Here is a 12,640-nt window from a genome sequence, read left to right as displayed (position 1 = left end):
TGCAGTCCATCAGTGAGACACATGTGGCTGCTGCAGGTGTGTTGCAGTCCATCAGTGAGACACATGTGGCTGCTGCAGTCCATCAGTGAGGCACATGTGGTTGTTGCAGGTGTGTTGCAGTCCATCAGTGAAGCACATGTGGCTGCTGCAGATGTGTTGCAGTCCATCAGTGAAGCACATGTGGCTGCTGCAGGTGTGTTGCAGTCCATCAGTGAGGCACATGTGGCTGCTGCAGGTGTGATGCAGTCCATCAGAAAGGCACATGTGGCTGTTGCAGGTGTGTTGCAGTACATCAGTGAGACACATGTGGCTGCTGCAGATGTGTTGGAGTCCATCAGTGAGACACATGTGGCTGCTGCAGGTTTGTAGCAGTCCATCAGTGAGACACATGTGGCTGCTGCAGTCCATCAGTGAGACACATGTGGCTGCTGCAGGTGTGTTGCAGTCCATCAGTGAGACACATGTGGCTGTTGCAGTCCATCAGTGAGGCACATGTGGCTGTTGCAGGTGTGTTGCAGTCCATCAGTGAGTCACTTGTGGCTGTTGCAGGTGTGTTGCAGTCCATCAGTGAGGCACATGTGGCTGTGGCAGGTGTGTTGTAGTCCATCAGTGAGGCACATGTGGCTGTTGTAGGTGTGTTGCAGTCCATCACTGAGGAACATATGGCTGCTAAAGGTGTTTTGCAGTCCATCACTGAGGCACATGTGGCTGCTGCAGGTGTCTTGCAGTCCATCAGTGAGGCACATGTGGCAGTTGCACGTGTGCTACAGTCCATCAGTGAAGCACATGTGGCTGCTGCAGGTGTGTTGCAGTCCATCAGTGAGACACATTTGGCTGTTGCAGTCCATCAGTGTGGCACATGTGGCTGTTGCAGGTGTGTTGCAGTCCATCAGTGAGGCACATGTGGCTGTTGCAGGTGTGTTGCAGTCCATCAGTGAGGCACATGTGGCTGCTGCAGATGTGTTGCAGTCCATCAGTGAGGCACATGTGCCTGCTGCAGATGTGTTGCAGTCCAGCAGTGAGACATATGTGGCTGTTGCAGGTGTGTTGCAGTCCATCAGTGAGGCACATGTGGCTGCTGCAGGTGTGTTGCAGTCCATCAGAGAAGCACATGTGGCTGCTGCAGGTGTGTTGCAGTCCATCAGTGAGGCACAGTTGGCTGCTGCAGATGTGTTGCAGTCCATCAGTGAAGCACATGTGGCTGCTGCAGGTGTGTTGCAGTCCACCAGTGAAGCACATGTGGCTGCTGCAGATGTGTTGCAATCCATCAGTGAAGCACATGTGTCTGCTGCAGATGTGTTGCAGTCCAGCAGTGAGACACATGTGGCTGCTGCAGGTGTGTTGCAGTCCATCAGTGAGGCACATGTGGCTGCTGCAGGTGTGTTGCAGTCCATCAGTGAGGCACATGTGTCTGCTGCAGGTGTGTTGCAGTCCATCAGTGAGGCACATGTGGGTGCTGCAGATGTGTTGCAGTCCATCAGTGAGGCACATGTGGCTGCTGCAGGTGTGTTGCAGTCCATCAGTGAGGCACATGTGCCTGCTGCAGGTGTGTTGCAGTCCATCAGTTAAGCACATGTGGCTGTTGCAGATGTGTTGCAGTCCATCAGTGAGGCACATGTGGCTGCTGCAGATGTGTTGCAGTCCTTCAGTGTGGCACATGTGGCTGCTGCAGATGTGTTGCAGTCCATAAGTAAAGCACATGTGGCTGCTGCAGATGTGTTGCAGTCCATAAGTGAAGCACATGTGGCTGCTGCAGGTGTGTTGCAGTCCATCAGTGAGGCACATGTGGCTGCTGCAGATGTGTTGCAGTCCTTCAGTGAGGCACATGTGGCTGCTGCAGTCCTTCAGTGAGGCACATGTGGCTGCTGCAGTCCATCAGTGAGGCACATGTGGCTGCTGCAGTCCATCAGTGAGGCACATGTGGCTGCTGCAGTCCTTCAGTGAGGCACATGTGGCTGCTGCAGTCCTACAGTGAGGCACATGAGGCTGCTGCAGTCCTTCAGTGAGGCACATATGGCTGCTGCAGTCCTTCAGTGAGGCACATGTGGCTATTGCAGGTGTTTTGCAGTCCATCAGTGAGGCACATGTGGCTGCTGCAGATGTGTTGTAGTCCTTCAGTGAGGCACATGTGGCTGTTGCAGTCCTTCAGTGAGGCACATGTGGCTGCTGCAGTCCTTCAGTGAGGCACATGAGGCTGCTGCAGTCCTTCAGTGAGGCACATATGGCTGCTGCAGTCCTTCAGTGAGGCACATGTGGCTGTTGCAGGTGTTTTGCAGTCCATCAGTGAGGCACATGTGACTGTTGCAGGTGTGTTGCAGTCCATCAGTGAGGCACATGTGGCTGTTGCAGGTGTGTTGCAGTCCATTAGTGAGGTACATGTGACTGTTGCAGGTGTGTTGCAGTCCATCAGTGAGGCACATGTGGCTGTTGCAAGTGTGTTGCAGTCCATCAGTGAGGCACATGTGGCTGTTGCAGGTGTGTTGCAGTCCATTACTGAGGCACATGTGGCTGTTGCAGGTGTGTTGCAGTCCATCAATGAGGCACATGTGGCTGTTGCAGGTGAGGTTGCAGTCCATCAATGAGGCACATGTGGCTGTTACATATGTTTTGCAGTCCATCAGTGAGGCACATGTGACTGTTGCAGGTGTGTTGCAGCCCATCAGAGAGGCACATGTGGCTGTTGCAGGTGTGTTGCAGTCCATCAGTGAGGCACATGTGGCTGTTGCAGGTGTGTTGCAGTCCATCAGTGAGGCACATGTGGCTGTTGCAGGTGTGTTGCAGTCCATCAGAGAGGCGCATGTGGCTGTTGCAGGTGTGATGCAGTACATCAGTGAGACACATGTGGCTGTTGCAGGTGTGTTGCAGTCCATAAGTGAGGCACATGTGGCTGTTGCAGGTGTGTTGCAGTCCATCAGTGAGACACATGTGGCTGTTGCAGGTGTGTTGCAGTCCATCAGTGAGACACATGTGGCTGCTGCAGGTGTGTTGCAGTCCATCAGTGAGACACATGTGGCTGCTGCAGTCCATCAGTGAGGCACATGTGGCTGCTGCAGATGTGTTGCAGTCCTTCAGTGAGGCACATGTGGCTGAAGTCCATCAGTGAGGCACATGTGGCTGTTGCAGGTGTGTTGCAGTCCATCAGAGAGGCACATGTGGCTGTTGCAGGTGTGTTGCAGTACATCAGTGAGACACATGTGGCTGTTGCAGGTGTGTTGCAGTCCAAAAGTGAGGCACATGTGGCTGTTGCAGGTGTGTTGCAGTCCATCAGTGAGACACATGTGGCTGTTGCAGGTGTGTTGCAGTCCATCAGTGACACATATGTGGCTGCTGCAGGTGTGTTGCAGTCCATCAGTGAGACACATGTGGCTGCTGCAGTCCATCAGTGAGACACATGTGCCTGCTGCAGGTGTGGTGCAGTCCATCAGTGAGACACATGTGGTTGTTGCAGTCCATCAATGAGGCACATGTGGCGGTTGCAGGTGTGTTGCAGTCCGTCAGTGAGGGACATGTGGCTGTTGCAGGTGTGTTGCAGTCCATCAGTAAGGCACATGTGGCTGCTGCAGATGTGTTGCAGTCCATCAGTGAAACACATGTGGCTGTTGCAGGTGTGTTGCAGTCCATCAGTGAGGCACATGGTGCTGCAGCAGGTGTGTTGCAGTCCATCAGTGAGGCACATGTGGCTGCTACAGGTGTGTTGCAGTCCATCAGTGAGGCACAGTTGGCTGCTGCACATGTGTTGCAGTCCATAAGTGAAGCACATGTGGCTGCTGCAGGTGTGTTGCAGTCCATCAGTGAAGCACATGTGGCTTCTGCAGATGTGTTGCAGTCCATCAGTGAAGCACATGTGGCTGCTGCAGGTGTGTTGCAGTCCATCAGTGAGGCACATGTGGCTGCTGCAGGTGTGTTGCAGTCCATCAGAGAGGCACATGTGGCTGTTGCAGGTGTGTTGCAGAACATCAGTGAGGCACATGTGGCTGTTGCAGGTCTGTTGCAGTCCATCAGTGAAACACATGTGGCTGTTGCAGGTGTGTTGCAGTCCATCAGTGAGACACATGTGGCTGCTGCAGGTGTGTAGCAGTCCATCAGTGAGACACATGTGGCTGCTGCAGATGTGTTGCAGTCCATCAGTGAGACACATGTGGCTGCTGCAGGTGTGTAGCAGTCCATCAGTGAGACACATGTGGCTGCTGCAGATGTGTTGCAGTCCATCAGTGAGACACATGTGGCTGCTGCAGATGTGTTGCAGTCCATCAGTGAGACACATGTGGCTGCTGCAGGTGTGTTGCAGTCCATCAGTGAGGCACATGTGGCTGCTGCAGGTGTGTTGCAGTCCATCAGTGAGGCACATGTGGCTGTTGCAGGTGTGTTGATGTCCATCAGTGAGGCACAATTGGCTGCTGCAGATGTGTTGCAGTCCATCAGTGAAGCACATGTGGCTGCTGCAGGTGTGTTGCAGTCCATCAATGAAGCACATGTGGCGGCTGCAGATGTGTTGCAGTCCATCAGTGAAGCACATGTGGCTGTTGCAGGTGTGTTGCAGTCCATCAGTGAGGCACATGTGGCTGCTGCAGGTTTGTTGCAGTCCATTAGTGAGGTACACGTGGCTGTTGCAGGTGTTTTGCAGTCCATCAGTGAGGCACATGTGGCTATTGCAGGTGTGTTGCAGTCCATCAGTGAGGCACATGTGGCTGTTGCAGGTGTGTTGCAGTCCATCAGTGAGGCACATGTGGCTGCTGCAGATGTGTTGCAGTCCATCAGTGAGGCACATGTGCCTGCTGCAGATGTGTTGCAGTCCTGCAGTGAGACACATGTTGCTGTTGCAGGTGTGTTGCAGTCCATCAGTGAGGCACATGTGGCTGCTGCAGGTGTGTTGCAGTCCATCAGAGAGGCACATGTGGCTGCTGCAGGTGTGTTGCAGTCCATCAGTGAGGCACAGTTGGCTGCTGCAGATGTGTTGCAGTCCATCAGTGAAGCACATGTGGCTGCTGCAGGTGTGTTGCAGTCCACCAGTGAAGCACATGTGGATGCTGCAGATGTGTTGCAGTCCATAAGTGAAGCACATGTGGCTGCTGCAGATGTGTTGCAGTCCATAAGTGAAGCACATGTGGCTGCTGCAGGTGTGTTGCAGTCCATCAGTGAGGTACATGTGGCTGCTGCAGATGTGTTGCAGTCCTTCAGTGAGGCACATGTGGCTGCTGCAGGTGTGTTGCAGTCCATCAGTGAGACACATGTGGCTGCTGCAGTCCATCAGTGAGACACATGTGCCTGCTGCAGGTGTGGTGCAGTCCATCAGTGAGACACATGTGGCTGTTGCAGTCCATCAATGAGGCACATGTGGCGGTTGCAGGTGTGTTGCAGTCCATCAGTGAGGGACATGTGGCTGTTGCAGGTGTGTTGCAGTCCATCAGTAAGGCACATGTGGCTGCTGCAGATGTGTTGCAGTCCATCAGTGAAACACATGTGGCTGTTGCAGGTGTGTTGCAGTCCATCAGTGAGGCACATGGTGCTGCAGCAGGTGTGTTGCAGTCCATCAGTGAGGCACATGTGTCTGCTGCAGGTGTGTTGCAGTCCATCAGTGAGGCACATGTGGCTGTTGCAGGTGTGTTGCAGTCCATTAGTGAGGCACATGTGGCTGTTGCAGGTGTGTTGCAGTCCATCAGTGAGGCACATGTGTCTGTTGCAGGTGTGTTGCAGTCCATCAATGAGGCACATGTGGCTGTTGCAGGTGAGGTTGCAGTCCATCAATGAGGCACATGTGGCTGTTACATATGTGTTGCAGTCCATCAGTGAGGCACATGTGGCTCTTGCAGGTGTGTTGCAGTCCATCAGAGAGGCACATGTGGCTGTTGCAGGTGTGTTGCAGTACATCAGTGAGGCACATGTGGCTGTTGCAGGTGTGTTGCAGTCCATCAGTGACGCACATGTGGCTGTTGCAGTTGTGTTGCAGTCCATCAGAGAGGCACATGTGGCTGTTGCAGGTGTGTTGCAGTACATCAGTGAGACACATGTGGCTGTTGCAGGTGTGCTGCAGTCCAAAAGTGATGCACATATGGCTGTTGCAGGTGTGTTGCAGTCCATCAGTGAGACACATGTGGCTGTTGCAGGTGTGTTGCAGTCCATCAGTGACATATATGTGGCTGCTGCAGGTGTGTTGCAGTCCATCAGTGAGACACATGTGGCTGCTGCAGTCCATCAGTGAGACACATGTGCCTGCTGCAGGTGTGGTGCAGTCCATCAGTGAGACACATGTGGCTGTTGCAGTCCATCAATGAGGCACATGTGGCGGTTGCAGGTGTGTTGCAGTCCATCAGTGAGGGACATGTGGCTGTTGCAGGTGTGTTGCAGTCCATCAGTAAGGCACATGTGGCTGCTGCAGATGTGTTGCAGTCCATCAGTGAAACACATGTGGATGTTGCAGGTGTGTTGCAGTCCATCAGTGAGGCACATGGTGCTGCAGCAGGTGTGTTGCAGTCCATCAGTGAGGCACATGTGGCTGCTGCAGGTGTGTTGCAGTCCATCAGTGAGGCACAGTTGGCTGCTGCACATGTGTTGCAGTCCATCAGTGAGACACATGTGGCTGCTGCAGATGTGTTGCAGTCCATCAGTGAGACACATGTGGCTGCTGCAGGTGTGTAGCAGTCCATCAGTGAGACACATGTGGCTGCTGCAGATGTGTTGCAGTCCATCAGTGAGACACATGTGGCTGCTGCAGATGTGTTGCAGTCCATCAGTGAGACACATGTGGCTGCTGCAGGTGTGTTGCAGTCCATCAGTGAGGCACATGTGGCTGCTGCAGGTGTGTTGCAGTCCATCAGTGAGGCACATGTGGCTGTTGCAGGTGTGTTGATGTCCATCAGTGAGGCACAATTGGCTGCTGCAGATGTGTTGCAGTCCATCAGTGAAGCACATGTGGCTGCTGCAGGTGTGTTGCAGTCCATCAATGAAGCACATGTGGCGGCTGCAGATGTGTTGCAGTCCATCAGTGAAGCACATGTGGCTGTTGCAGGTGTGTTGCAGTCCATCAGTGAGGCACATGTGGCTGCTGCAGATGTGTTGCAGTCCATCAGTGAGACACATGTGGCTGCTGCAGATGTGTTGCAGTCCATCAGTGAGACACATGTGGCTGCTGCAGGTGTGTTGCAGTCCATCAGTGAGGCACATGTGGCTGCTGCAGGTGTGTTGCAGTCCATCAGTGAGGCACATGTGGCTGTTGCAGGTGTGTTGATGTCCATCAGTGAGGCACAATTGGCTGCTGCAGATGTGTTGCAGTCCATCAGTGAAGCACATGTGGCTGCTGCAGGTGTGTTGCAGTCCATCAATGAAGCACATGTGGCGGCTGCAGATGTGTTGCAGTCCATCAGTGAAGCACATGTGGCTGTTGCAGGTGTGTTGCAGTCCATCAGTGAGGCACATGTGGCTGCTGCAGGTTTGTTGCAGTCCATTAGTGAGGTACACGTGGCTGTTGCAGGTGTTTTGCAGTCCATCAGTGAGGCACATGTGGCTATTGCAGGTGTGTTGCAGTCCATCAGTGAGGCACATGTGGCTGTTGCAGGTGTGTTGCAGTCCATCAGTGAGGCACATGTGGCTGCTGCAGATGTGTTGCAGTCCATCAGTGAGGCACATGTGCCTGCTGCAGATGTGTTGCAGTCCTGCAGTGAGACACATGTTGCTGTTGCAGGTGTGTTGCAGTCCATCAGTGAGGCACATGTGGCTGCTGCAGGTGTGTTGCAGTCCATCAGAGAGGCACATGTGGCTGCTGCAGGTGTGTTGCAGTCCATCAGTGAGGCACAGTTGGCTGCTGCAGATGTGTTGCAGTCCATCAGTGAAGCACATGTGGCTGCTGCAGGTGTGTTGCAGTCCACCAGTGAAGCACATGTGGATGCTGCAGATGTGTTGCAGTCCATAAGTGAAGCACATGTGGCTGCTGCAGATGTGTTGCAGTCCATAAGTGAAGCACATGTGGCTGCTGCAGGTGTGTTGCAGTCCATCAGTGAGGTACATGTGGCTGCTGCAGATGTGTTGCAGTCCTTCAGTGAGGCACATGTGGCTGCTGCAGGTGTGTTGCAGTCCATCAGTGAGACACATGTGGCTGCTGCAGTCCATCAGTGAGACACATGTGCCTGCTGCAGGTGTGGTGCAGTCCATCAATGAGACACATGTGGCTGTTGCAGTCCATCAATGAGGCACATGTGGCGGTTGCAGGTGTGTTGCAGTCCATCAGTGAGGGACATGTGGCTGTTGCAGGTGTGTTGCAGTCCATCAGTAAGGCACATGTGGCTGCTGCAGATGTGTTGCAGTCCATCAGTGAAACACATGTGGCTGTTGCAGGTGTGTTGCAGTCCATCAGTGAGGCACATGGTGCTGCAGCAGGTGTGTTGCAGTCCATCAGTGAGGCACATGTGTCTGCTGCAGGTGTGTTGCAGTCCATCAGTGAGGCACATGTGGCTGCTGCAGATGTGTTGCGGTCCATCAGTGAGGCACATGTGGTTGCTGCAGGTGTGTTGCAGTCCATCAGTGAGGCACATGTGCCTGCTGCAGGTGTGTTGCAGTCCATCAGTGAGGCACATGTGGCTGTTGCAGGTGTGTTACAGTCCATCAGTGAGGCACATGTGGCTGCTGCAGATGTGTTGCAGTCCTTCAGTGTGGCACATGTGGCTGCTGCAGATGTGTTGCAGTCCATAAGTGAAGCACATGTGGCTGCTGCAGATGTGTTGCAGTCCATAAGTGAAGCACATGTGGCTGCTGCAGGTGTGTTGCAGTCCATCAGTGAGGTACATGTGGCTGCTGCAGATGTGTTGCAGTCCTTCAGTGAGGCACATGTGGCTGCTGCAGGTGTGTTGCAGTCCTTCAGTGAGGCACATGTGGCTGCTGCAGTCCTTCAGTGAGGCACATGTGGCTGCTGCAGTCCATCAGTGAGGCACATGTGGCTGCTGCAGTCCTTCAGTGAGGCACATGTGGCTGCTGCAGTCCTACAGAGAGGCACATGAGGCTGCTGCAGTCCTTCAGTGAGGCACATATGGCTGCTGCAGTTCTTCAGTGAGGCACATGTGGCTATTGCAGGTGTTTTGCAGTCCATCAGTGAGGCACATGTGGCTGCTGCAGATGTGTTGCAGTCCTTCAGTGAGGCACATGTGGCAGTTGCAGTCCTTCAGTGAGGCACATGTGGCTGCTGCAGTCCTTCAGTGAGGCACATGAGGCTGCTGCAGTCCTTCAGTGAGGCACATATGGCTGCTGCAGTCCTTCAGTGAGGCACATGTGGCTGTTGCTGGTGTTTTGCAGTCCATCAGTGAGGCACATGTGACTGTTGCAGTTGTGTTGCAGTCCATCAGTGAGGCACATGTGGCTGTTGCAGGTGTGTTGCAGTCCATTAGTGAGGTACATGTGACTGTTGCAGGTGTGTTGCAGTCCATCAGTGAGGCACATGTGGCTGTTGCAAGTGTGTTGCAGTCCATCAGTGAGGCACATGTGGCTGTTGCAGGTGTGTTGCAGTCCATTACTGAGGCACATGTGGCTGTTGCAGGTGTGTTGCAGTCCATCAGTGAGGCACATGTGGCTGTTGCAGGTGTGTTGCAGTCCATCAATGAGGCACATGTGGCTGTTGCAGGTGAGGTTGCAGTCCATCAATGAGGCACATGTGGCTGTTACATATGTGTTGCAGTCCATCAGTGAGGCACATGTGGCTGTTGCAGGTGTGTTGCAGTCCATCAGAGAGGCACATGTGGCTGTTGCAGGTGTGTTGCAGTCCATCAGTGAGGCACATGTGGCTGTTGCAGGTGTGTTGCAGTCCATCAGTGAGGCACATGTGGCTGTTACAGGTGTGTTGCAGTCCATCAGAGAGGCACATGTGGCTGTTGCAGGTGTGTTGCAGTACATCAGTGAGACACATGTTGCTGTTGCAGGTGTGTTGCAGTCCATAAGTGAGGCACATGTGGCTGTTGCAGGTGTGTTGCAGTCCATCAGTGAGACACATGTGGCTGTTGCAGGTGTGTTGCAGTCCATCAGTGAGACACATGTGGCTGCTGCAGGTGTGTTGCAGTCCATCTGTAAGACACATGTGGCTGCTGCAGTCCATCAGTGAGGCACATGTGGCTGCTGCAGATGTGTTGCAGTCCTTCAGTGAGGCACATGTGGCTGCTGAAGTCCTTCAGTGAGGCACATGTGGAAGCTGCAGTCCTTCAGTGAGGCACATGAGGCTGCTGCAGTCCTTCAGTGAGGCACATATGGCTGCTGCAGTCCTTCAGTGAGGCACATGTGGCTGTTGCAGGTGTTTTGCAGTCAATCAGTGAGGCACATGTGACTGTTGCAGGTGTGTTGCACTCCATCAGTGAGGCACATGTGGCTGTTGCAAGTGTGTTGCAGTCCATCAGTGAGGCACATGTGGCTGTTGCAGGTGTGTTGCAGTCCATTAGTGAGGCACATGTGGCTGTTGCAGGTGTGTTGCAGTCCATCAGTGAGGCACATGTGTCTGTTGCAGGTGTGTTGCAGTCCATCAATGAGGCACATGTGGCTGTTGCAGGTGAGGTTGCAGTCCATCAATGAGGCACATGTGGCTGTTACATATGTGTTGCAGTCCATCAGTGAGGCACATGTGGCTCTTGCAGGTGTGTTGCAGTCCATCAGAGAGGCACATGTGGCTGTTGCAGGTGTGTTGCAGTACATCAGTGAGGCACATGTGGCTGTTGCAGGTGTGTTGCAGTCCATCAGTGAGGCACATGTGGCTGTTGCAGGTGTGTTGCAGTCCATCAGAGAGGCACATGTGGCTGTTGCAGGTGTGTTGCAGTACATCAGTGAGACACATGTGGCTGTTGCAGGTGTGCTGCAGTCCAAAAGTGATGCACATATGGCTGTTGCAGGTGTGTTGCAGTCCATCAGTGAGACACATGTGGCTGTTGCAGGTGTGTTGCAGTCCATCAGTGACATATATGTGGCTGCTGCAGGTGTGTTGCAGTCCATCAGTGAGACACATGTGGCTGCTGCAGTCCATCAGTGAGACACATGTGCCTGCTGCAGGTGTGGTGCAGTCCATCAGTGAGACACATGTGGCTGTTGCAGTCCATCAATGAGGCACATGTGGCGGTTGCAGGTGTGTTGCAGTCCATCAGTGAGGGACATGTGGCTGTTGCAGGTGTGTTGCAGTCCATCAGTAAGGCACATGTGGCTGCTGCAGATGTGTTGCAGTCCATCAGTGAAACACATGTGGATGTTGCAGGTGTGTTGCAGTCCATCAGTGAGGCACATGGTGCTGCAGCAGGTGTGTTGCAGTCCATCAGTGAGGCACATGTGGCTGCTGCAGGTGTGTTGCAGTCCATCAGTGAGGCACAGTTGGCTGCTGCACATGTGTTGCAGTCCATCAGTGAAGCACATGTGGCTGCTGCAGGTGTGTTGCAGTCCATCAGTGAAGCACATGTTGCTTCTGCAGATGTGTTGCAGTCCATCAGTGAAGCACATGTGGCTGCTGCAGGTGTGTTGCAGTCCATTAGTGAGGCACATGTGGCTGCTGCAGGTGTGTTGCAGTCCATCAGAGAGGAACATGTGGCTGTTGCAGGTGTGTTGCAGTACATCAGTGAGGCACATGTGGCTGTTGCAGGTCTGTTGCAGTCCATCAGTGAAACACATGTGGCTGTTGCAGGTGTGATGCAGTCCATCAGTGAGACACATGTGGCTGCTGCAGGTGTGTAGCAGTCCATCAGTGAGACACATGTAACTGCTGCAGATGTGTTGCAGTCCATCAGTGAGACACATGTGGCTGCTGCAATTGTGTAGCAGTCCATCAGTGAGACACATGTGGCTGCTGCAGGTGTGTTGCAGTCCATCAGTGAGACACATGTGGCTGTTCCAGTCCATCAGTGAGACACATGTGGCTGCTGCAGGTGTTTTGCAGTCCATCAGTGAGGCACATGTGCTGCTGCAGGTGTGTTGCAGTCCATCAGTGAGGCACATGTGGCTGCTGCAGGTGTGTTGATGTCCATCAGTGAGGCACAATTGGCTGCTGCAGATGTGTTGCAGCCCATCAGTGAAGCACATGTGGCTGCTGCAGGTGTGTTGCAGTCCATCAATGAAGCACATGTGGCTGCTGCAGATGTGTTGCAGTCCATCAGTGAAGCACATGTGGCTGCTGCAGGTGTGTTGCAGTCCATCAGTGAGGCACATGTGGCTGCTGCAGGTTTTTTGCAGTCCATTAGTGAGGTACACGTGGCTGTTGCAGGTGTTTTGCAGTCCATCATTGAGGCACATGTGGCTGTTGCAGGTGTGTTGCAATCCATCAGTGAGGCACATGTGGCTGTTGCAGGTGTGTTGCAGTACATCAGTGAAGCACATGTGGCTGTTGCAGGTGTGTTGCAGTCCATCAGTGAGGCACATGTGGCTGTTGCAGGTGTGTTGCATTCCATCAGTGAGACACATGTGCCTGCTGTAGGTGTGTTGCAGTCCATTAGTGAGGTACATGTGGCTGTTGCAGGTGTTTTGCAGTCCATCAGTGAGGCAAATGTGGCTGTTGCAGGTGTGTTGCAGTCCATCAGTGAGGCACATGTGGGTGTTGCAGGTGTGTTGCAGTCCATCAGTGAAGCACATGTATCTGTTGCAGGTGTGTTGCAGTCCGTCAGTGAGGCACATGTGGCTGTTGCAGGTGTGTTGCAGTCCA

The 12,640-nt window shown here is 53.5% G+C and overlaps 1 protein-coding gene across 1 annotated transcript in view; it reads left to right on the top strand.

Annotated features, from left to right (window-relative positions):
* Nucleotides 1-662: 662 nt before the first annotated feature.
* The window catches only part of LOC138361749 (uncharacterized), a gene marked incomplete at its 3' end in the record, with an annotated part of 54,403 nt that continues 42,425 nt past the window's right edge, over nucleotides 663-12,640 (top strand). Inside the window, exons 1-3 of the mRNA XM_069320905.1 lie at nucleotides 663-801; nucleotides 6,021-6,104; nucleotides 10,812-10,895. Coding sequence (XP_069177006.1) covers nucleotides 663-801; nucleotides 6,021-6,104; nucleotides 10,812-10,895 — 307 coding nt within the window. The remainder of the gene's footprint in view (nucleotides 802-6,020; nucleotides 6,105-10,811; nucleotides 10,896-12,640) is intronic.

This window comes from Procambarus clarkii, unplaced genomic scaffold, assembly GCF_040958095.1.
Source record: "Procambarus clarkii isolate CNS0578487 unplaced genomic scaffold, FALCON_Pclarkii_2.0 HiC_scaffold_687, whole genome shotgun sequence".
NCBI lineage: Eukaryota > Metazoa > Arthropoda > Malacostraca > Decapoda > Cambaridae > Procambarus > Procambarus clarkii.
This window is presented reverse-complemented; position numbering and strand designations above follow the sequence as displayed.